General features: G+C 41.3%; 3 protein-coding genes and 1 long non-coding RNA gene across 6 annotated transcripts; 1 reads left to right on the top strand and 3 right to left on the bottom strand.

Annotated features, from left to right (window-relative positions):
* Nucleotides 1–116: 116 nt before the first annotated feature.
* Nucleotides 117–11,360, bottom strand: LOC119127369 (apoptosis-inducing factor 3). 3 transcript variants are annotated; one of them, XM_037259276.1, is made up of 20 exons: nt 11,135–11,360; nt 8,455–8,617; nt 6,795–7,008; nt 6,612–6,721; nt 6,406–6,515; nt 6,278–6,322; nt 6,113–6,209; nt 4,405–4,517; nt 4,107–4,193; nt 3,916–4,007; nt 3,708–3,838; nt 3,377–3,492; nt 3,209–3,280; nt 2,581–2,644; nt 2,184–2,260; nt 1,840–1,957; nt 1,678–1,776; nt 1,524–1,599; nt 1,327–1,431; nt 117–1,045 (listed from the first exon to the last, which is right to left on the bottom strand). In XM_037259276.1, exons 2-20 carry the CDS (start codon nt 8,483–8,485, stop codon nt 1,003–1,005), a joined length of 1,800 nt encoding a protein of 599 aa, XP_037115171.1. In that variant the 5' UTR covers nt 8,486–8,617; nt 11,135–11,360; the 3' UTR covers nt 117–1,002. The 3 variants fall into 3 exon arrangements, with proteins under 3 accessions (XP_037115171.1, XP_037115172.1, XP_037115170.1); XM_037259277.1 differs by having other exon boundaries at nt 1,840–1,948; nt 8,455–8,658; XM_037259275.1 differs by having other exon boundaries at nt 8,455–8,658.
* Nucleotides 2,882–7,340, top strand: LOC119127372. Its single transcript, XR_005098816.1, has 3 exons — nt 2,882–3,096; nt 6,809–6,948; nt 7,096–7,340. It is a non-coding gene; the product is annotated as an uncharacterized LOC119127372 (long non-coding RNA).
* Nucleotides 11,361–13,017: 1,657 nt separating the features above from the next.
* si:dkey-98f17.3 (uncharacterized protein LOC793143 homolog) lies at nt 13,018–14,158 on the bottom strand. Its single transcript, XM_037259266.1, has one exon. The coding sequence runs from the start codon at nt 13,918–13,920 to the stop codon at nt 13,264–13,266; it is 657 nt and encodes a 218-aa protein (XP_037115161.1). The 5' UTR covers nt 13,921–14,158; the 3' UTR covers nt 13,018–13,263.
* A 290-nt stretch (nt 14,159–14,448) lies between these two features.
* lztr1 (leucine-zipper-like transcription regulator 1) lies at nt 14,449–20,063 on the bottom strand. The gene is made up of 19 exons (XM_037259265.1): nt 19,547–20,063; nt 19,394–19,456; nt 19,266–19,322; nt 19,118–19,197; nt 18,920–19,028; nt 18,709–18,792; nt 18,572–18,629; nt 18,349–18,488; nt 18,069–18,270; nt 17,871–17,981; nt 17,571–17,663; nt 17,386–17,481; nt 16,997–17,171; nt 16,680–16,849; nt 16,282–16,565; nt 16,057–16,206; nt 15,688–15,793; nt 15,514–15,594; nt 14,449–15,116 (listed from the first exon to the last, which is right to left on the bottom strand). The coding sequence occupies exons 1-19, from the start codon at nt 19,723–19,725 to the stop codon at nt 15,000–15,002; spliced, it is 2,355 nt and encodes a 784-aa protein (XP_037115160.1). The 5' UTR covers nt 19,726–20,063; the 3' UTR covers nt 14,449–14,999.
* Between the last annotated feature and the right edge of the window lie 270 nt (nt 20,064–20,333).

Consider the following 20,333-nt stretch of genomic DNA (forward strand, 5'->3'; position numbering starts at 1 on the left):
TACTTTTTAATTAGCAAATGGAGTCATGGAGGATTCTGTGAAGCAGAAAACCTTTATTTCAAAGTTACAAAAATCCCACCCATACTCCATTGTAGGAGGAACAATATATATATATATTTTTTTTCAACATTCCATTTTACCCTGAAGTTCTGTACATTACCAGTGTCTTGAATTCATACGGACAGAACCAAAGAAGATGTAATAACTGGAAAATAAAAATGAAACCAACAAATTTCTTTCTTGAAAAAAATACAGGGTACCCATGGAGGCCACAAACCTTAGTTCCCTGAGTTAGTAATAAAACATCCCACTGGAGGACACTGCTATTAGCAATTAGCATCATCATGATCAGCATCCTGTATTGTGCTAGACAATACTTAAAAATTTGCCATACAAGCATGAATGTCAAATCAAAGACATCAAATTTTGTTGAGTAATCTAGCAAGACAGCCAATAATAAAATATACATTTTAATCAAGAAAAGATTAAAGCTGCGTGTGTCTTCCACAATCACATATCGGTTCACTTGCACAGTCAAATGTGATCCATTACAAAATGTCATCCTGTTGTATTGGATCTCATTGGATTATGCATGTGAACCTACTGAAGGGATTTGTGAAGACTATCTTAAAACTGTATCATGCAGGTAAGAGACGTGTATGCAATCATTCCATCACTTGAAAAAAATCATCTCAAATAGAAGTTCTATTTATAGTTGCAGTGCATTCAAGATTATAGCTAATATTGTTAATATAAAACGCCAATGCCCATTATAAACAAAGTGTACATGTTGATGACAGCTGAATCCACTATTGCTTGAAACATGACAAGTCGGGTCACCAAAGCCTCGCTGACTCAGCGCTTTCAGGTCAGAGAGTCTCTCCGTGACAATTCAGTATTTTGAACAGTCGCAGTCCTCAGAGAAGGAATAGCTGCCATTTGTCTCCGCACCATTTAGTATCTGCATCCAGAATTCCAGTTCATGCGTGTGTACATGTGAAGTTATTGGGAGCCCTTGTCAATCAACCAGGAAATGTCTCCAGTCCTGGATCAAACAGCCAGCAGAAACATAATGGTCCAATAATAATATCTCCCATAAAAACTACTTGATTACATCTTCATACTTCTAACCTGAGTCATGCAACATTGACTGTCAACTTTGTACTACTCAAAATGTTTCAGTAAATCAATTCCAGTCTTCCATTTGTCATATGATGAAGCTACTGCCTTCACATTTGTGACGTTTCCCTTCAAATCTTGAGAACGCTACAGAATATAAAGATTATTTGAATCACGACCGAGTTTAAGTCTTGGATAGAGACTTACTCTACGTCTCGTTTCTTAATCGTCTTTCCGGATCCCAAGACCTCAGCCACTCGGGACACAATGGGATCGTAGTTCATGCTGGCCACCGCAACCACCTCCTCACTTCTGTGAATGAGGTCAAAGAAACGATGTTAATGTGCCAATGGATTCAAATCTCTATAGTCATAAATAAAGTTGCATAACTAAAAGAAACTTGCCTCGTGTAAAATGCCACAAATCTCAGTTCATCAAGATCACCTTGAATGATGACATCATCAAATCCATCCCCATAACCTTGACACAAAGACACCTCATAATAATAAGAAATTGTTCACACACAATTTCCAGCTCGGCCTCACACAGTAAACACACCTGCATAGCGTATGGTCTTCCCAAACATGGCTGACCAGAAGTAAGGCACTGTTTTCACCTCAGTGACCCTGCCCAGCATGTTAAGAGCTGCGACTCTTCCTGTTGTAAGTAAAACTTGAAAAGCATGACCTCACCAGGTTAAAACAATCATGACCCACTCACCATGCACATGAGCCATTTGCCAGTGAGGGATGTTAACCTTCTTATTGTTGCGTGGCGGGAATGGAAAGGTCACCACATCTCCCCCAGCGAAGACCCCATCCACATTTGTCTGCATCATCTCAGAGACAGCGACACGACATGTCCATTTGATCTTCAATCAACATCTTCAACATCGCATTAACAGTCAAAGAAGATCAGAGAAGCCCTCGACAACGCCAAGGATGCCAACAAATTGATCAAATCGTTTTGTTGGAAGAACCACAGAATTCCTCCTTACTGTTTTTTTAAAAGACAATTCGGGCCAAAAATTCAGCCATGAGGCAGGTTGATGTGTCGCAAAATACCTTGTTGACAGTGATGAAGCCCTTTGAATCCACGTGAATGCCGCTTTGTTTCAAGAAGCTTGTTGCAGGAACACATCCTGCGAGAGGAAAAATCAGTGAGCACACTGACATGCGGGTGTAATGTTTCCCATGTCAGTTTTGTCGAGTCAAGAAGAGCAGCGTTTGTCCAAATAGTAGAAAAGAGACCAACTTTTCATCCTGGAACTATACTGTATGAATCTAAGGGGGAGAAAATGTTTGCTCAGCTGCCACTGGCTTTTAGAAAGTGCCAAGTCACGCGTCTGTCCAGTTATTCTTAACATCTCGATATTAGATAAAAATAGAAAAAAAAAATACAGATGGGATGCTACCTGAAATATTTCGCAATAAAACGTAACCTGAATATTGCCTCGCTCACCCGCTCCAATGACACAAACATCCGCTCGCAGCACTTTGCCACTCTTCAGCACCACCTCCTTCAGCTGAAGAAACAAAACACATTTCTCACCAGCACGTTTTTTTTTCCACGCAAGAATTGTGTGCACCTATAATAAATGTGCAAAAAGTAAACGTAACAAAAATAGGTCAGTCATGGAAAATGGCGCCCAATAATAGATATATTTTTAAGATTAAAAATCTAACAAAACAGAAATAAAAAAAATAAAATACAAATGAACAAAAATACAAATAAATCAAAATAAAAAAGAAACATTTAAAATTAAAAATATTTGGTATAAACACTACACTCACTTTTGTTTACAGTGGGCCGCTGCCCTTACAAGAACATCAGCAATAGAAACTAGAGAGTGCTAACTACTATTTTCTGTTGCAGTCCACTCGCACTTGGGCCAAGTAATCCAGCAGCTGGGGCTGCACCTACAGGCCTGGGAGTGGAGCAGCATGGCCTTCAACACCATGTTTTCTTTTCAAGCAGGTCAGACAAATTTAGCATTGTTCTGCATTATTCTAGATTAGATGATTACAATTTGAAGATACACGATGTGTGAGTAGTGCAACTCATGCTGTGTCTCTCACTTTCGGAATACCTGTCCATGATGGCCAATCATCTCTGATACCTCATTCAACATGTAGAACTTCACCCTGTTTGCTTCAAAGAGCTGCAGAGAACATCAACATAGATGTGACACAGAAATGAAGGCGGACTTTGTAGTGGAAATAGCAGTCGCTATATTTTCAGTTGATAGTGTACGTACCTTCATTAGGACTTTGCCTACTTTCTCACCGAGGGCTTTTTTAAATGGGATTGACTCAATCCCAATGATTGAGACAGAGTGGGCCTTGTCAGTCAGAGCGGCAGCCACCTCCATACCTGCACAAAAGAGAAATGAATGAGAAATATGCGTAAAAACTAATTTGTGAGTGACAGCATTCGCTTTTCTATCAACCAACTCCAAACGGAATTGAATTGAAAGCACTAATCACATTTTGAAATTGTAGCTTTTCTATCAGCCAAAATCCAAACGAAATTGAATTGAAAGCGCTAGATAACATTTTTAAATCAACATTCGACACTCAAGTGCTTACCGACAAAAGATGTCCCCACAATCACAGCGTTCTTGTTGTTGGCCAGTCTTGCTATGCTGTTTGCGTCTTCAGGCGTTCGGAGGTGAAACACATTCCTGACATCTTCGCCCTTGTAGTTGAGAGGTTTGGGTCTTTGAAAGAGCAAATTAAATGTATTTGATTAGTTCAAGCAAAACCAAAAACATGCAGGTTTTGTTTTTCCCCTAACTTGTTGCCTGTAGCGATAAAGAGTTTTCTGTATTCCATCTTCAAGCCTTCTTCAAAAGTGATGGAGTGTGTCTTCACATCTATGGCCACAACCTGCAGACAATACAAGTGTCAACTTTGAGAAGTATACAAACTGTTGTAAATCACTATTTTAAACGGCGACTCTCCGATTGTGAGTTCACCACCTCTCACCTCTTTTTCTGTGAGCAATTCAATGTCGTGATCCTGCAGAAAGTCCGTGGAACGCAACCTCAGCTGTTCCGCTGTGCTGTCTAGGGACTGAGGGGTTAGTACATTAGTGCTGAATGCGTTTATTAAATAAAGAGCTTGTTAAAGGAACAACTTCTCTCCCACAATTTCCAAGTCCAACAAAAACAATCTGGGGATGTTATCAAGGCCATCATAAATATACTTGCAGCAACTATTTTTCAAAACAAAAAATTAATGCTTTGACCAGCTTGTTCTACATATGACTGTTCTGTGTACAAACCTTACTCAGTTTTGGCCTGTCATAAGGAGGATGTCTGTCCATGGTGCATATGATGATGCGGTCAGTAAATCCCTCTTGCCTCAGCGTCTCTGCACACACTAGACCTGCTGGACCTGCACACATGTTGACCTTCACTCATTGGGCTGCAAAACCCCTGATGAATTGCTTGGGGTTGATGAGTTCATTTAGACCGCCATGGAATTTTTTTTTTTATTTCAGTAATTCAATTTTAAAATTGGTTTCCATGGACTGGATTCATGATTTTATTTGTTTTTAAATCATTTGATGAAGATAAACACCAAATATGCAATCGCAAAATAATAATGAAAATTTGAGATGTCAAAAATTAAACATCTAATTTATTATAAATTGAGAAATTAATAACCAAATAACTGTTTAGTCATTCCTTAATTTCACATAGTCACAATCCTCAGATTTAAGCGTGTTAACAGTAATTATTAATCGATTAGCCCTTCAGTGATCAGTTTTTGTGTTCAATCAAAGTAAGGCGATTGCAAAAAGGCACTTTTACTTTGGAAAACTAGGAACAAAATCAATTTTAAAACGTCAGTTCTGCTCATGTGATATTGCTTAATTGTTGCTTAGTTAGTTTTATTACTTAACAATGACACCAAATAATTGGTGAACAAACAGTAATCAGAAAAAAAAGTTTCTGTAACGCACTTTCATGCAAAATAAAATTGATAGAATAACCGATAGATTTCTGAAAATATTTGATAGTGACAGTCCGAATAAAAATACAATATAACTTAAAACCCATTATAATTAGAAATTAGCTAAGAAGTGGCTTTTTGTATTGTACATGCATCTTACAGTGTTTCAGTAGAATTGCTGGAAAAAAATCATTCTACGATTTTCAAATGTATCGAGATGCACCTGTATGGTATAATACACCGAATAGTATAGCATGTTGCACTTTTCTGATGCCACGCATACGACCCCTAGTGGTTGTGAGTAGTACAATCTGACGGGACGCTTTATAAATAGAGGATCCTGCGAACTTAAGTGGAAACACCCAGGAGGTTGCACACTTTGGAATGCAAACAAAAATATGAAATGTGCCTCCAAAGTTTGCACAGAGTTTAAGTCGCCGTCACACTGACGTCAAGCCAGACATCAGCACATCTCATGAGATCTGCAACAAACCACTTAATGATGCCTGCATGTTTTACTTTTATTTTGGGTTACTTTTGAAAAAGGAAGACCGGCCTCGATAAGCGGAGAAATAATAGACTGCACACAGAAAATATATTCTAATACTTAGATTCAAATATGCTAGACTTCAGGAGCAAAATGACAACAACATACTGTTGATTACAACTCATCATTGTTTGGTACACGACTCACAAAAAGTTTAGGGTATTCAGATTTGGGCTGACATTTCAGGATGAATGGGAAATTCCCTATCACACTAAATTTAGTCCATCATGGTGTTTGACATCATGAGACATCTTGGAAATGCATCGGTCAATTCATGGATCAAACTTCTGTTGTCAATTCAAACATTTTGAATTCCCCCCTAAAATACTTTGGAAAGTTGGACATGTGCATTCAAACGTTTAGGCAAAGTCAAATGAAGCTAACCTGCAATAGCTATCATTTTTGGTTCATCTTGAACTTTCACCAAAACACCTGAACTTGTCTCTCAGCATTGACATAGTGACAGAAGAGAGCACGACACACTGACCTGATCCAATAATTAGAACATTAGTGAAGGCTGTGCTGGAATTAATGACTGCAGAACATCTTGCCATGGCCTTTGACCGTTTCTGCAGCTGAAGAGCCTGAAAAAGTTGTAAAAGTCTCAATCAGTTGGCTTATCGTTCTCCTTTAGTTCCTGCTGCTAATTTACCTGCTTGTTTGCTCGAATGATGACCTTGTCCTTTTCAACTCTGACCTAAAGCAAACATGCATTATGTACACACATGCTCTGAGAAGGCAGGGAATGTGTCAAGAGACGCTTCGAGCTGGGAAGGTCACCTGGAAGGTCGGTAGGCTGTCCAGGCCGGGGAAGTCTTCGAGGTCGCCCGTTGCGATGTTGAAACAAGCGCCGTGCCACGGGCAGCGCACGTGTCCTTTTGACAGCACACCTTGCAAACCACACAACCCGTATAAAACCATAATATAAATGCGCAAAGAAATTAAATCAGGTCACATGGTTGGCGGTCTTCAACATTATTATTTACCTTTGACGAGCGGAGCGCCGTAATGTGGACACTTGTGGCCCATTGCTGAGAACTCGCCATGTTGTTTAATCAACAACGCTCTGCCACTTCCCAAGTCAACCTCTCGCATCCTGGAACATAATATTCATCGATTGACTTCAACTTTTTGGTGACTGCATTTAACATAATGTTTCCTCTGCTCACTGTCCATTTTCCAGATCCTTGACATGGCAGACGGAGGCCTCCACATAATCCCGTGGTTTGTGGTAAGCGTGGAGCAAGGTGGAGTCGTCGTCCGAGCTGTGTCCGAGTGCCCCGTTTGGTCTGCAGTCTGCAAAAGGACTCGCCTTGCCATTAGGTGAAAGGCCATCCACCTCTTTCTCGTTTTCCAGGAGAGACAGTTCCACTTTGACTTCAACTGCACAACACAGAAATTGCCAATTTAGCAAATAGCGGAAAGCGTGAATGAGCATTGGAGTGACTTTTTTGTTCTCTCTCATTACAGGAGCGATTTTCAGCTAAGAGGGGCTGCCGTCTGGACGCAAATAAAGGACAAATGAAGCCTGACATCTCCACAAGTGGAACAAATGAAAGCAGGAAAAGGGTGACTGGACTCATTTAAAGGGCAAACTTGTCCACCTGTGTTTGCTTTTCTTTTAGTTAGCTGTCATGATGAATTTCTGAGGGATTTATTTGAAAAATAAAAGTGTCAGTCATTTAAACTGATTTACATTAAAATCAAAGTGTGCATGAAAATATTTTATTTTTTATTTTTTTTTTTTTAAATGTAGCAGGCTTTATTTGTTTGGCTGGAAAATGTGCTCATTGTCCAGGTCTTACAAAGTAATCTGGCTGGAATTTTCTCCCGCTGAGTAAGTCTTAATTAAAACACACGGAAAATCGTAATAGTGTGGGGAAAAGGAAAAAAAAAAAAAACATGCTCTCTAGAGTTGAATGGATTCTGACTTGCTAAAATGAGACATCGGGATACACGGAAGTTTGTCAGTAAGAATTCCTTTTTTTTTTTAACAATTAAATTTTTTTAACAATACATTACCTCCTTTTAGATGATGTTTAATGCAAATATATATATTTTTTGTCAGGAAATCAGTTGAGCCAGGGTGACCAAAAGCAGCTTGGACCAGGGTTTATTGAAGGGAAAAGGGACTTGGAAGGGAGGAAGGTGGGCAACAAAGACACAGACAGGATAGAGACTCACGGCCAGCAAACAGACAGACCGACAGAAGTCCACTTGGACACGGAAAAAATTCTGACCGTGAGCCTCCTGACAAGACCGGGGGAAAACTAGACAACAGGACAGGACACTGGGTGCAGACAGGGACGGAAGACAACAGTAGACACCGAAAGGGAGTAACACACGGGCAGGGTTTAAAAACACAAGGTAACAAGAGGAAGTAGGTGACAGACATTACGGTAACGAAGGGGTGTGGCTGAGGGAAGTTACAGCCAGCCGAGCATCTCTGGCACGGCAGGTTACTTTTTTTTTTTATTACCTAGAATAATGCACGCTCATCTTCCAATCAGGCCAGAAATACAGGAACTCAAATAGCACACACACACACTCAATGTCACCTTTTCATATTCATGTGTATGTAATCCGCTTGAGTAAGATGCCAAAATAGCATTAAAATTCCTCCTCCGTGAAACACTACACTGCAAGCAGAGTAGGTTGTACTCTATAAAAGGCTGCGCATAATCCTGTATGAAGGCGGGTTGGTATCCTTAAAAATCATCCCAAATGGAAAGCCGCTAAAATAGAGTGACTTCCTTTATGAGATCAATATTTAGCACATTTACTAAGTTAGTTCTTAACTAACTTGCAAACAAAGCTGGTGTCGGTCACCTGGTTTGGGTTTGGAGAAGCATCCTCCCATGGTGGGCTCAGGATTGTTGGAAACCGAGGGGGAGGTGGGAGGGAGGGGGAGAGAGAGATGAGGGGACGTGAGTTTGGTTCGGATCCTCTACCCACGACTGCAGCGGTGTCACAGAAGTGAAGGGATGAAAACCTGCAGGTCCACAATGGACATTGTCAGTCCCTCCACATAATCTGCATGGATACAAGAGAGCATCACATCAACAACATGTCTGCACCTTTTCAAGTTTTTCCTCATGTTTGCTTTGTGTCATGATTGTCGAAAAGAAGCAATTCAGCTCATTGACAACATCAGTTAACACCTTGTATATTGCAGAGTTAAATATTGACTGCACTTCGACACCTATTAACTTTCTTGTCACATTAAAGGAAAGCGAGGGGCCCCTCGAGTTTCAAAATCTCCCATGTTTTGTTGCCAAATTGCGCTCCCATCTCTTTCCACTCTGGTACAGCGACTCCCCACCGAGCTCGGGCCAGTTTGAATGTGCTTGCAACGTGCAGCCAACGTGCAGCCGTCCATTAGCAAGTTAAGTAAAAACCAAAAGAGTTACTTGGTATTCTGAGCACATCTTAATGTTCTTGAACTTCAGCGAAGGGGGGAAAAAGTGTGCGAAGCTCAGTGGGAGCGTGCACTGCAAAGTTCCAAATGAGAAGTGGAAAGATCCCCACTGTGACCGGCCTCCTCTGCTGCTGAGACCGATCAACTTTGCAAAATTACTTACTCGTGAAAGACGCCTTTTAATGACATACTGCAGCAGTTTTACACTGAATTCACCAATCCTTTGAAAGACCGCTGTATTGTAAATACTGTATTATTTACAACTGTGTTTACGTAATAGGTATACTCAATTAGATTGAAGGCATCATTCTTGACTGCATTTAATTAATTACTTGTTGCCTTCCCTACTCTTGTCGATTGTCCATTTTACGATTCGGAAAAAAAATAACATGGATGTTCTGGGCTTGTTCTCCTTACACTGGTACTGTCTGTTTTGAAACTATACAAGTATAGTTTTCCCACAAAGGAACTAATAAAGCCTGTTGTCAATTCTATGAGAGCACAGTGGCAACATAAAGTTAAGAGAGCTAGAAAATCTCCAACAGGAGCTTTTATATGACATACAACTTCAAATAGTTGGTTGGAAAAAGATTTTTGACTGACCTTGCTAGAAGGTCATTTTTGCCTTAGCGACTCACGCCAATCAGGAAACAACAATTTTATAATATAAAAAGTGGCTGTATATTTTTTTTGGCCTAAGATTTTTTTTTCTCCAAACTAAAGTAGGCTAAGCAGATTTGTTTGTCACAACATATGACGCAAATGGCAGTGTTGGTCGGGCCCCGTCCCCAAGCAATGCTCATAATCCAGTCTGCAAAGAAGCTGTCACTTTCACTCATTTCCCTACAAATGTAAAACCAGTTACAGGAATGTCGGGGGAGAATTAGCAGCTTGGTTGCCCGATCCATAACCTGAGTGTGACCAAGAAAAGCAGGAATGTCCAGCAATGTGAAACTGAGCGGAATGTCCACATCTTCAAACAGAACTACATGTCAAAACACATTGTTATTATTATTATACACTGGTAACAAAATTTGGGTGTTCAGTATTCAATCTCCAAGTGAAATTTCAGGATGAAGCTAAAACAAAGTAGCTTTCGTCATGGTCTCATTGTGTCACATCAATAGCATGATGAAGACAACTGTGTTGAATATCAAATCTAAGCGGAACAGGAAATGCCTCAATGGCTCAAACACTCGCTCGCAGGGAAGCTCAATAAAAAGAGCTGTTCAAATGAACTAAACTGTTAAATTACAACTGCTTGTCTGGTATGTTGGTCCCCACACTCGGTTACTGACCGGGCCTGATGATGAAGAGCTCTTTGCAATCCAGCCACATAGTAAATAATTGACCATACCTGTTTCCCTCATTTCCAAATCCAATTGGCTCATAAAAAACAAGATAAGGCACTTGAATCATCCCCCAATTGCCTTAAAAGTGGTCTCTCGCCATGCTGTCTGCTTTGTTTATAAAAAGGTTTAATATGACAGGCAGAGGACTGTCAAGTCAAGTCAATAGTTTTATCTTCAAATAAGAGCTTGAAAACATAGGAATGCCAGTCATGACACATCTCAATTTATGTTAACTTCAATGCTAATGTTTCTGTGGCTTTATTTACTGCACTGGTCAATAAATTATCAAATAAATTGAGGGACCTCTACCATTCATTCTTTGAGGGATGTAACAAAATAGTTGCACACTCTCTGTGACATAATGGAAAAGTCACATGGTACACTTTTAAGCCTCCATTCTACCCCATACAACTGTTTTCCATCGCAGTTAAAGTGAACAAACAGCAACAAACTTCCATAAACATTTCCATTTCTACAAAATATTTTGTTGCTCTGAAATTTTAAATTAATTGTTCCTTGTATTATAATGCCCCCCAACCTAAATGATAAACAAGATCCATCTCAGCTAACTGTTTTGGAACAACATTTATATTTTAAAGTTGATTGAATTTGCCCCCCGCCCCAAAAAAAAGGGTTTGATTTAGCAGCTTTCAAATCCAAAAGTTCTCCAGCAATGTAGTTACTTTCACATCCTGCTATAAACTAATTAGATGATCAAAATGTGTCAAGCAGAGCTTACCAAAGAGATCTGTGGTCATGAAGCAGGTGCATGGAGCGGTGCAGTGCAGAGAACATATTTGCAGCAGTCCCCAAAAATCCGCTTCCTCTGTGGGACTGTTTCTTCTCCTCTGGAGTATTCCCAGTCCGTGTGTCCCTCCTTGCTCCTTCTTGATGCAGCACAGAATCTGGAGTGTGTGTGTGCGTGTGTGTGTGTGTGTGTGTGTGTGTGTGTGTGTGTGTGTGTGTGTGTGTGTGTGTGTGTGTGTGTGTGTGTGTGTGTGTGTGTGTGTGTGTGTGCGTGCGTGTGTGTGTGCGTGCGTGCGCAGCAGGAGTAGACTGGGCCGACCGGTCGTGGGAGTTGCTCTCTTTTGCTGGCCGAGCCTGCAACTGCAGCACAAAAGACCTTTGCCAGTTTCTTAGCTGTATGCAGTATTGATGGAGTTGCTGAGGGGATGCTAACACAGCATGAATTCACACCGTCCCCTCCACCTCCCTCCACTCCTCTTGCTCCCAAGCACACACATAGGCACTATCTCTCTCTTTCTCTCTCGCTTTCTCTCTGTGTCTCTGTCTCTCTCTCTCAAAGAGTTTCTCAATGCACGGCTTTTGTTTTTGCAGATAGAAGCGTGCAAATGTAATAAATTTATTACTGCCCACGAGTGCAGGAGAAATGGTTGAACCATCATTCATGCTTTCGGTCTCTGATTGGTTGTTTTTCTTCGGGCGCAGTGGTTTGGTTACAAATCCAACTCAAGGCACAAGCTGGGGATAGAGAGGGTGGATTTATTTCACAGATCATTTTAGTTATGTGCTTTACTCGCAGGTCTTACTGACTGTTTGATCAAATATGACATTTTATTTTATTTTTTTCATTTTAAAACTCCCCTACCTCACATAAGTGCTTTCATGGTCTTAGATTTGGGGCATAAAATTGCCTTCCCCTAACTGCCGCTACAAACCTGAAAGCGGTAAAATAATTCCCCTGCGATACAAAAATACTATTGAAGCTTAAATTGAAATTCACAGCATGAACACCATCATGAAAAAAAAACCATAAAAATTGACTGGCAAATATGTTTTTGGTCAAAGTAGCTCAATGACAGAAAGACAAATTTAAATGAGTTCTCAATAACCTGTTCAATTTTTTTTACTGTTATGCAATTTAATTTGGGATTTTGGTCATGTGTTTTTTTTAACTCACAGTTATGAGTAGTTATTGTTAATGACATGGACTAGAAAATGAAAAAAAACTGCATATGTCTAATCATCGGTAACACTGTGATGTCCTTTCAGACAAGGTCGCTGACAACCCCATGCAAATTCTTTTGACACAGGAGGCTGATAAAAGTGCAGCAAGACAACAGCTCAGCGCTCAGTCAGACACTTTAATTGAATTATGCTACAGCATGCGAAGGAGACATCAAGATTGCTTTGAGTGTAGAAAATATATAAACGACATGCAGCATCAGCTGCCATCAGGCTGCTGTGATCCTTGCCAGTGTTTCTGCATTCAAGAATCAAGGAGGGAAGATCGATATCCTGTCAGTCACGGTCAGCAAGAGTTTTGTGAATTGCAATCATCACACAGAGTATTGTGCATTGATGACCTCCAGGTACATGACCTCGCCCAGCCCCCCCCCCCATCCACAAGAAATTCAATACTGCAGCTGTGGAATGCAACACATTTTTTAACCCAGCACTTACACATGGAAGAAAGCAGAACCACATTCTGTCGATGTCAGCATTATATTGTATGTATTTATAATTGCTTGGATGTTAACAAATCATTCAGCATTATAATCATGTTTGTGTTTTTTTCCTCCTGTGATTCACGATCATATAAATCAATAAAAGCCAGTTGAAATTAATGATGTAAGATTTTGATTCTCCAGTTTGCATAAATCACAGTCACTCAGTTGTCACATTTGAATCCATTGCTTTGTCATAATTATCTGGAATTCAATTGCTTAAAAATGAAAAAAAAAAAATCTAAAACATATGTCACAGTATAATCAATATACAGAAATAAAAAATAAGACATCAACCAAGTCCACAAGCTCACATGAGTCCAAGTCGCATTTTAATGTAACGATTCAATTCAGTAAAGTCAAACGCGATTTTCTAATTAGAATTTTTTTGTGACACGTTTTACAGAACCTCGGTCTTGCGATATTGTCGTATCCTGTGCGTTACGTGTGGACTGTTGGTCACACTTGTTGTCCGCAGCTCATAGTCGGCCATGCACACAGCTATGAAAAACAAAGTGCCCCCGGTGACCAAAGCCAAACCTCCAAACCAACCAGAGAAGATAGCCTCTCCATACTCCCAGCGCGGCATCACGTCAGGAAAACCTTGATTCCAAAATTCCACAACAGTGGTGTACGCCACGATGGACACCGGAGCAAGTGTGGTGATCCCAGCCACCCAGGACAGCACCCCGGCCAGGATCAGGAAGCTTCTCCTCTTGGCGCACTTGTCCAAACACACGTGTACCCCATCCAGTCCTGGCAGGGCGAAGAGCAGAGCCAAACCGCCAGTGCATATGGACACCAACATGAGCACTCTGGAGATCTGCAGGTCCACAGGAAGTCCCAGCAAGGAATCGTAGGCCTTACACTGCACGCCAACCTCCTCCGTGTAGAGGCACATGTGCCACAGTCCCGAGTACCAGTTTTCCATTTCGTTCAAGTCTGAATTCATTGTCTTCCACAGTGGAAGGAAGGTGGTGATGAAAGAGGTCAGCAGTCCCCCAAAGGTGACAAAGACTGCTGTCCTTTGCATAGTTTTGGTGGTGAGGAGAACCATCACTGCCTACTGCGCTGTGCCTCGCAGAGGTGCATTCTGAAAATTCACAGCCTGGCCCACCTGCTGATGTAGCCCCAACATTGAGGCTCAATTATATTTATAAAAAAAAAAAAGAAAAAAGGGGGAGACAACTACTGTTTTGTTTCAGTGTTCAATATCAAGACAATGAACTCTGTTTTAAATGAAACCTAATAGGGCCGATGGTATCCTGGGCCCGGCTACCCTTGGATGAATGAAACATGAGTGCAGAAAAGAAGCAGCCGCTATAAAGGCCTCTTTCTGTAACTCATTCCAGCTTTGCCAAAGTCTAATTAAAATGTGGGATTTGACAAGACTCAAAGCAATGTCTTGACTCTCTGGACTAGGCTTTTCCAGACGTAGGCACAATTTTTATTGTTGACATAAAGGATCCACAATTGGTATCTTACTCCTAAATCAAAATTGATGCCAGAAAACATAGAATAAGTTTATAAATTAGAAAAAAGACAATACTAGTACATTTACAACACACACTCACTTGAGTGTGTGTTTGTTTTTTTTATACGGTACATTTGGGTATGTATTACTACCTATACCTTGTATTGTCAGGTAAACATGGGTAATGTCTAACAGTGGTGGTTAATCACGCACATGGTTATCAATAATGATTTTTTTTTTTACAATACAGTATAGCATGACAATATAACAATAATATGATAATTGTAATTTTGTAATGTAATAATGCTGATCCAGCAAATACAAGTCACGTCATTTGGTAGTTTCAGCTGTTAAGGGACACGGTGGGAACAATTGTATAGTATCTTTTTTTTCTCAGTAATAATACTTAGGAAAAAAAAGAGCATAACATGCTTGAGGCTTGAAATCGATGCTGTATAAAAACAAAATAAAATGACACCACAATGATATGCAGACGGGAAAACCCCCCAAAGCACCTTGCTATCAAATGAATGCGCCATATGTGAGATTATAACATGCAAGGTTCAAACAAAGTGTATAAAGGGAGGAATGGTGTGGCAAAATTGTAAACAGCTTTTGGGAAAAGAGGATCAAAATTAAAGTGCTGGCCTCTTGCCATCCTCCTAAATGTCGGAGCCCATCTCGGCACACTGCTTGTCTGATATGTGTGTAGCTAGCGACTCAATGATGTCCAACAGCAGCAACTGGCTGAGGGATCGCAGGTTGGGGAGCTTGGATACCTTTGGAAGGGGAGGAGGAGAGCAAAAATTAAAAAGGGGGGAAAAAGACCACAAGTCAAACAGAGTAAAATAAGGAATAAACGGCGCTCGGGTTGCTCATGCTGAAAAATATTGAAGCAAGCCCAACGAAAACGTCAGTGACGAGGGGAGGAGTATTTTCTGCATAAACAAACAATAATCATAAGAGAGCCGATTTGAGGCTAGTGTATACGCGAGGAGGTGCTTGTTCAGCCGGCCGCCCTGTAAACACTCTCCCCCTCTACAGAGGAGACGGAGGCCGCTCCACTAGCAGGCCAAGAGTGTCAAGTCTCCTGCAAAGATGACGTGACTACAAGGTTAGCTCAGCTGCAGCGAGTGGGCAGCAAGCCCCCAGGGCGCCGGATATGAGCCCACCCACCTTGATGAACTGGTGGACAATTATGTGGAGGCAGTGCTTCTTCATGTCCAAAGCCTGCGTCTTATCAGCCGCCTCCAGAATCTGCACCGAAAAAAAAAGAAAAAAAAAACATGTCTCACACACGTTTTCCAATCAGGTCACTGTGCCCTCGGTGAAGCCCTCAACCATAAATACCTGCAAGACATTCTCTACGGTGACGTTCATCTCCAGGTTCTGCTTGCAGTAAGCCTGCAACCTGTTATTTGAAAAGCCGTAATAATATGGTGCAGCAAATAGATAACTGTAGAAGAAAAAGTCAAGGAAAAGACTTATTAAGTATTTCATTTACATTATATTATGACCACAAGAAGTATAGAACACGCATAGACAGTTCCTAAAATGACCACCGGATGACACTGCAGTCACCTTTGCCTCTGGACTCAATGGGGAAAAACTAACCACTGCCACAAGAGGGCACTATCTACACACACTTTGCAAGGCCCTACTACAACATGGCAACATGGCGCTTAACTGTGATGAAGGGTTTGAGTTTAAAAAGGATACAGAGAGTCTTCCGGAGGCATGTTGACGTCTCCATAATAGATGTAACGCAGCATGGACTCGAATGCCTGCTTACTGGGGACCATCTCTCCAATGGAGATATTCACCTGGCCGTCCTCTGGCATGAAGGAGCGGAACATGGCTTCAAAATAACTGAGGGTTCAAAGGGTAAAGGTGATGAATTGGAAAGCCTTGGAAAGAAATACCCCGGCACCCTTGGCTCAGTACCTGGACCGAGCCGCCAGAATGGCTTTATGAGCTGGTCGGGGGTGTCCATCTAAGAGTAGAATGATGTCACAGAAGTCCAGGCCCCCTCCCTCCAGGTAAGCCTTCATGTCCTGCACCAGGGAGGTCCCAATGTCCACAGGCTGGTCCGAGTACAGCCTGGGAGGAGGCTGCTGCTTTCGTCGGACTATCTCCACTATCAAGGGCGTGGACAGATGTTCGAACTCTCTAGTCATTATCACTTGGTTGAAGTGGGATTCCTTCACCACAAAATTTAGGCAATGTTCCTGAAGGAAAAGACAACACCAAGACATTATTTGTATTAAGTGAACAGGTTCATGGTTCCCATTTGAAGAGCCTGCTGACAGGCTGATATGACCAGCAAAACCAGTAAAAAGTACCTTCAGTTGGTCAAGTTGGAGCTTGTTGGCATTTTCACAAACACTGAGAACGTTCTGCAGGTCGACAGAAGCCTCAATGTACTGAACGCACAGCTGCTCCAAGCGGGAGAGCTGAAAACTTAGAGCCAGTTTGTAAACATCCATGATTAGGAGAACATCCTGAACATGACCTGCAAAACAGAGAAGAAAAGCCACTTTACAAATTGGAATTTATTCATGAAAATCGCTAATGTTGCACAAAACATAACCAGAATGCATGACCCACATTTCTATTCGTTTATGAGCTTAGAAATGCCACCACATGTGGACAACGCTACCTCTGCGTGGGTACTGGATCTTGTCTGTGTAGAGAAACTGCATTAAGACTTCAAAAGGCTGTGCTTCTGCTTCCCTGATGGATACCTCCAGCATGGGCTGTCTGCCCGACGGCCTGTGAGTCTCTCCTCCGGTGGCCCCTTCGTCACTCTCCTCACTGCTGTCCTGTTTGGTCCTCTAAGACAAAAAAAATTCGAATAAACGGTTTTACAGTTCTTGAGGCATAATTTCATCTCGTAAAAATAAACATGTATTTTTCAATAATTACATTTTAGTTTAAAAAAAACAAAAGTTATATTGCAGGACACAAAATGTGACTTTTGATATGCATACATAGGCCTTCATCATGTATTGCTGATTTTTACCCACAACAAATGTTAATGCTTCTGACCTGTCGTTGCCTCTCCCGAGCCTGCAAGATTTTCTTGCGGAGCCACTGGCATCTTGCGGTCACAATGGCTATATGCCCCAGGACTCGTTCTTCTCGCTAAAAAAAAGACCAACAAAAAAACACGTTCCTTCACTAATAATAACTAAGTAAACTAAAGCAGTCACACAACTGAGAGCAAAACCCACCTCTCCCAAAATAAACTCCACATCACAGAACTGACGGTTCTCCCACAATTTGCCATAGTCTTCATGGAGGGTGCACTTGGGATAACTTGAAAACTGAGATTAGGAAGACAAACATTTATGAGGAAAGTGATTCATTGGGACAATACAAGTCGAGACAAATCAAGCTTAACTAATTTGTACAGTATAATGCCATTGCACAAATCAAGTTATCTCCATGCGCTTTACAAGAACCGCAGGTGACAGAGGCTGCCTCCAAGGGAAAAAACTCAAAAAGACATGTACCAATAAACACTTGCCCACCTGAAACCTGTACATCTCCCCACTGCGAACATTATTGTCCACAGTCCCTCCAAAGATGTACATAGCGTCCTGAATCACAGCAGCTGCATGGAAGAGCCTCCCACTGGGCATCTAAGATGGTGAGGACACAAATAATACAGAAGAACTTTGTGACTTTGAGTAACAAGAATTGCAAAAGCAATTCTTGGTAATTCCTACCTCACTGTCCAGGCTGGGGTGGATCACCTCCCAGCTCTGAGAGTCCACATCATAGCAATGCAGCTCGTTGGGCAGAGTGTTATCAGCAGCACCGCCAAACACGTACAGGTGGCGGTCAAAGGCGACCATTGTGTGGCCATAACGCCGCTGCGGAGGTGGCGGAGAGCCTCGTAGTAAATGTTCGGTGGGTATGCGGGTCCACCTGTAGGGATGAAGGCCGTAACGTTTAGATAATTTGAGTGTGCGAGTTAGCACATTCCATAGCATTAGTTGAGCTCACATGTGGCCATTAAACTCAAACTGGAAGAGGTTGTTTGTTATCTTGGCTCCACTCTGACCCGAGAACACAAACATCTTATCCCTGCATACAGCTACGGGAAAGTTGCAGCAAGATGGAGGAATCTCACCACTCTGTTCGATCTGATGGGTGACACACAAACATAAATGTCAGCACATTCAAGTATTTGTTTGTACTCCACCATAAGTGCTGCTAATATACTGGCCTCTTCCCAACATGCATGCTCCCTGTCCTGTAGACTGATGGTCCACATGTCATTCAACCTACATGAAGAAAAATATGCATCATAATTGCATAAGTTGCTGTTATGAAAAGGGAGAAGCACTAGAGCAGAAAACATACCTGGCATTCCCGTCATAACCGGCAAATATCCACAACTTGTCATTGTAAACTGTGGCTCCATGAGCAGAGCGGGCCACTGGCAAGCTACAACCCAAAGAAATGTAACAACAAATCTTCATTTAACCATAAATGGTTTGCATTATTTGAAAGAAACTATGGTTCAAAACAATCTGATTGCTAGTCACACGTTTGATAAGATTCAAAATATTACCTCCCCTCCACTTTCCATTCAGTCCACTGTCCTGTTGCAAACTTGTATTCAAAAAGATCATTTTTGTTTTTAAGGTTTGAGTTGGAGTAGATGTCTCCAGTATATCCCCCTGAAATACATTTCAAAAGCACATCAACATTAGACTTAGTAAAATTGAAATTTGTAGGCACTGGTTGAGGAAGGAGCTTTCAGCGGTACCAAAAACAAACATGCTGCTGCCGTAGACAACAGCTGAATGGTGATAGCGGGGAGCAGGTGGTGTTCCTGTGGTGAAGGCCCTATGGAATAAGAGTTACATTTTGCATTTTATGATTTAATGACACATTTTATTTGATTCATTTCTTACCTACACCATGAGCAGTCCTTAACATCAAAGCGAAGCAAATCATTCAACATGTTCTTGCTGTTGAGACATACAATTTTGACATCAATTCATGTAGCAAAAACAATATTTAATGTCAACTTCTGACTTACCCATTGTCTCCCCCAAATACGTAGATAGCATCCCTATATGCCACAACAGTGTGTTTGCTGCGCCTGCATTCATATATATATATATTTTTAAATCACAAATTGAAAAGACACATAATTGCCTATTAGTGTCCATTTAGGTTGTCAGTACGTTACCTTGCTCCAACAAACTCATCGCATGGAGGCAGTCTTCTCCAACGGTGAACAGTCTCAAATGGACCAAAATTAAGAGTCAGATATTCCACGCTGTCGGAACAACTGTGGTCAAAGTCAACACTGGGTGCCACTTTGGTTGATTTGCACGACATTTTTCTCCACTCATCCAACGTGAGCATGTATCAGGGACACGCATCTGCAGCTAATATCATCGTCAAATTGTAGAGAACGAAAACTTCCGGCTAGCCGCTAGCTAAACACAGACGATGCTAAAAACAACCACTAGCTGCAAAGCTAATGCTAACGTGTAAAACGGCAACAAAAAACGACAAATCTATCAATATGGAAGGATGGGGAAACATCAGATAATATGTAATTCATCCGTTTCGTTGTATTCGTGGGTATGTGCCTTGTTCTCCACAGAATTGAGAACAAAAATAATGAGGAACAAGCAAACACGATCGCTGTCATAAATGTGCACTGTCGCCCTGCCACGCCCCCAGATTTGCGTCAGAGCGCACGACTTCCTCTAGTGGTGGAATTACATTACTGTCGTATTTTACATTAGAAAAATCTCACTGTAGACCACCAGACATGCAAAAATATACTGAAATAATGGTGATCCACCTCTTTGCAATTTACTAAATAAATACTCAGTGTACAACAAGTGGACACGTCTTCCCATTCATACCAAAATAATTACTTTTAATGTGTAAAGGTTTATTCAACCGCTGCTGTCAAGTAGAAGAACATTTCATTGCTATTCCTATTATGTCACTGGTATTAA

Source organism: Syngnathus acus, chromosome 9, assembly GCF_901709675.1.
Source record: "Syngnathus acus chromosome 9, fSynAcu1.2, whole genome shotgun sequence".
NCBI classification, from domain to species: Eukaryota; Metazoa; Chordata; class Actinopteri; order Syngnathiformes; family Syngnathidae; genus Syngnathus; species Syngnathus acus.

Bases quoted from the DNA above. Each gene is read 5' to 3' on its own strand.
- LOC119127369 (XM_037259276.1), bottom strand. From the start codon at position 8,485: ATGGGAGGATGCTTCTCCAAACCCAAACCAG. The intron at 4,008-4,106 runs GTGAGAGGTGGT...TATTGTCTGCAG, and splicing joins AATTGCTCACAGAAAAAGAG to GTTGTGGCCATAGATGTGAA. The intron at 3,839-3,915 runs GTTAGGGGAAAA...GCTCTTTCAAAG, and splicing joins TTTATCGCTACAGGCAACAA to ACCCAAACCTCTCAACTACA.
- lztr1 (XM_037259265.1), bottom strand. From the start codon at position 19,725: ATGCTCACGTTGGATGAGTGGAGAAAAATGTCGTGCAAATCAACCAAA. The intron at 19,198-19,265 runs GTAAGAAATGAA...CTTATTCCATAG, and splicing joins AAGGACTGCTCATGGTGTAG to GGCCTTCACCACAGGAACAC. The intron at 15,117-15,513 runs GTGGGTGGGCTC...CCCCTTCCAAAG, and splicing joins TTGTCCACCAGTTCATCAAG to GTATCCAAGCTCCCCAACCT.
- si:dkey-98f17.3 (XM_037259266.1), bottom strand. From the start codon at position 13,920: ATGGTTCTCCTCACCACCAAAACTATGCAAAGGACAGCAGTCTTTGTC.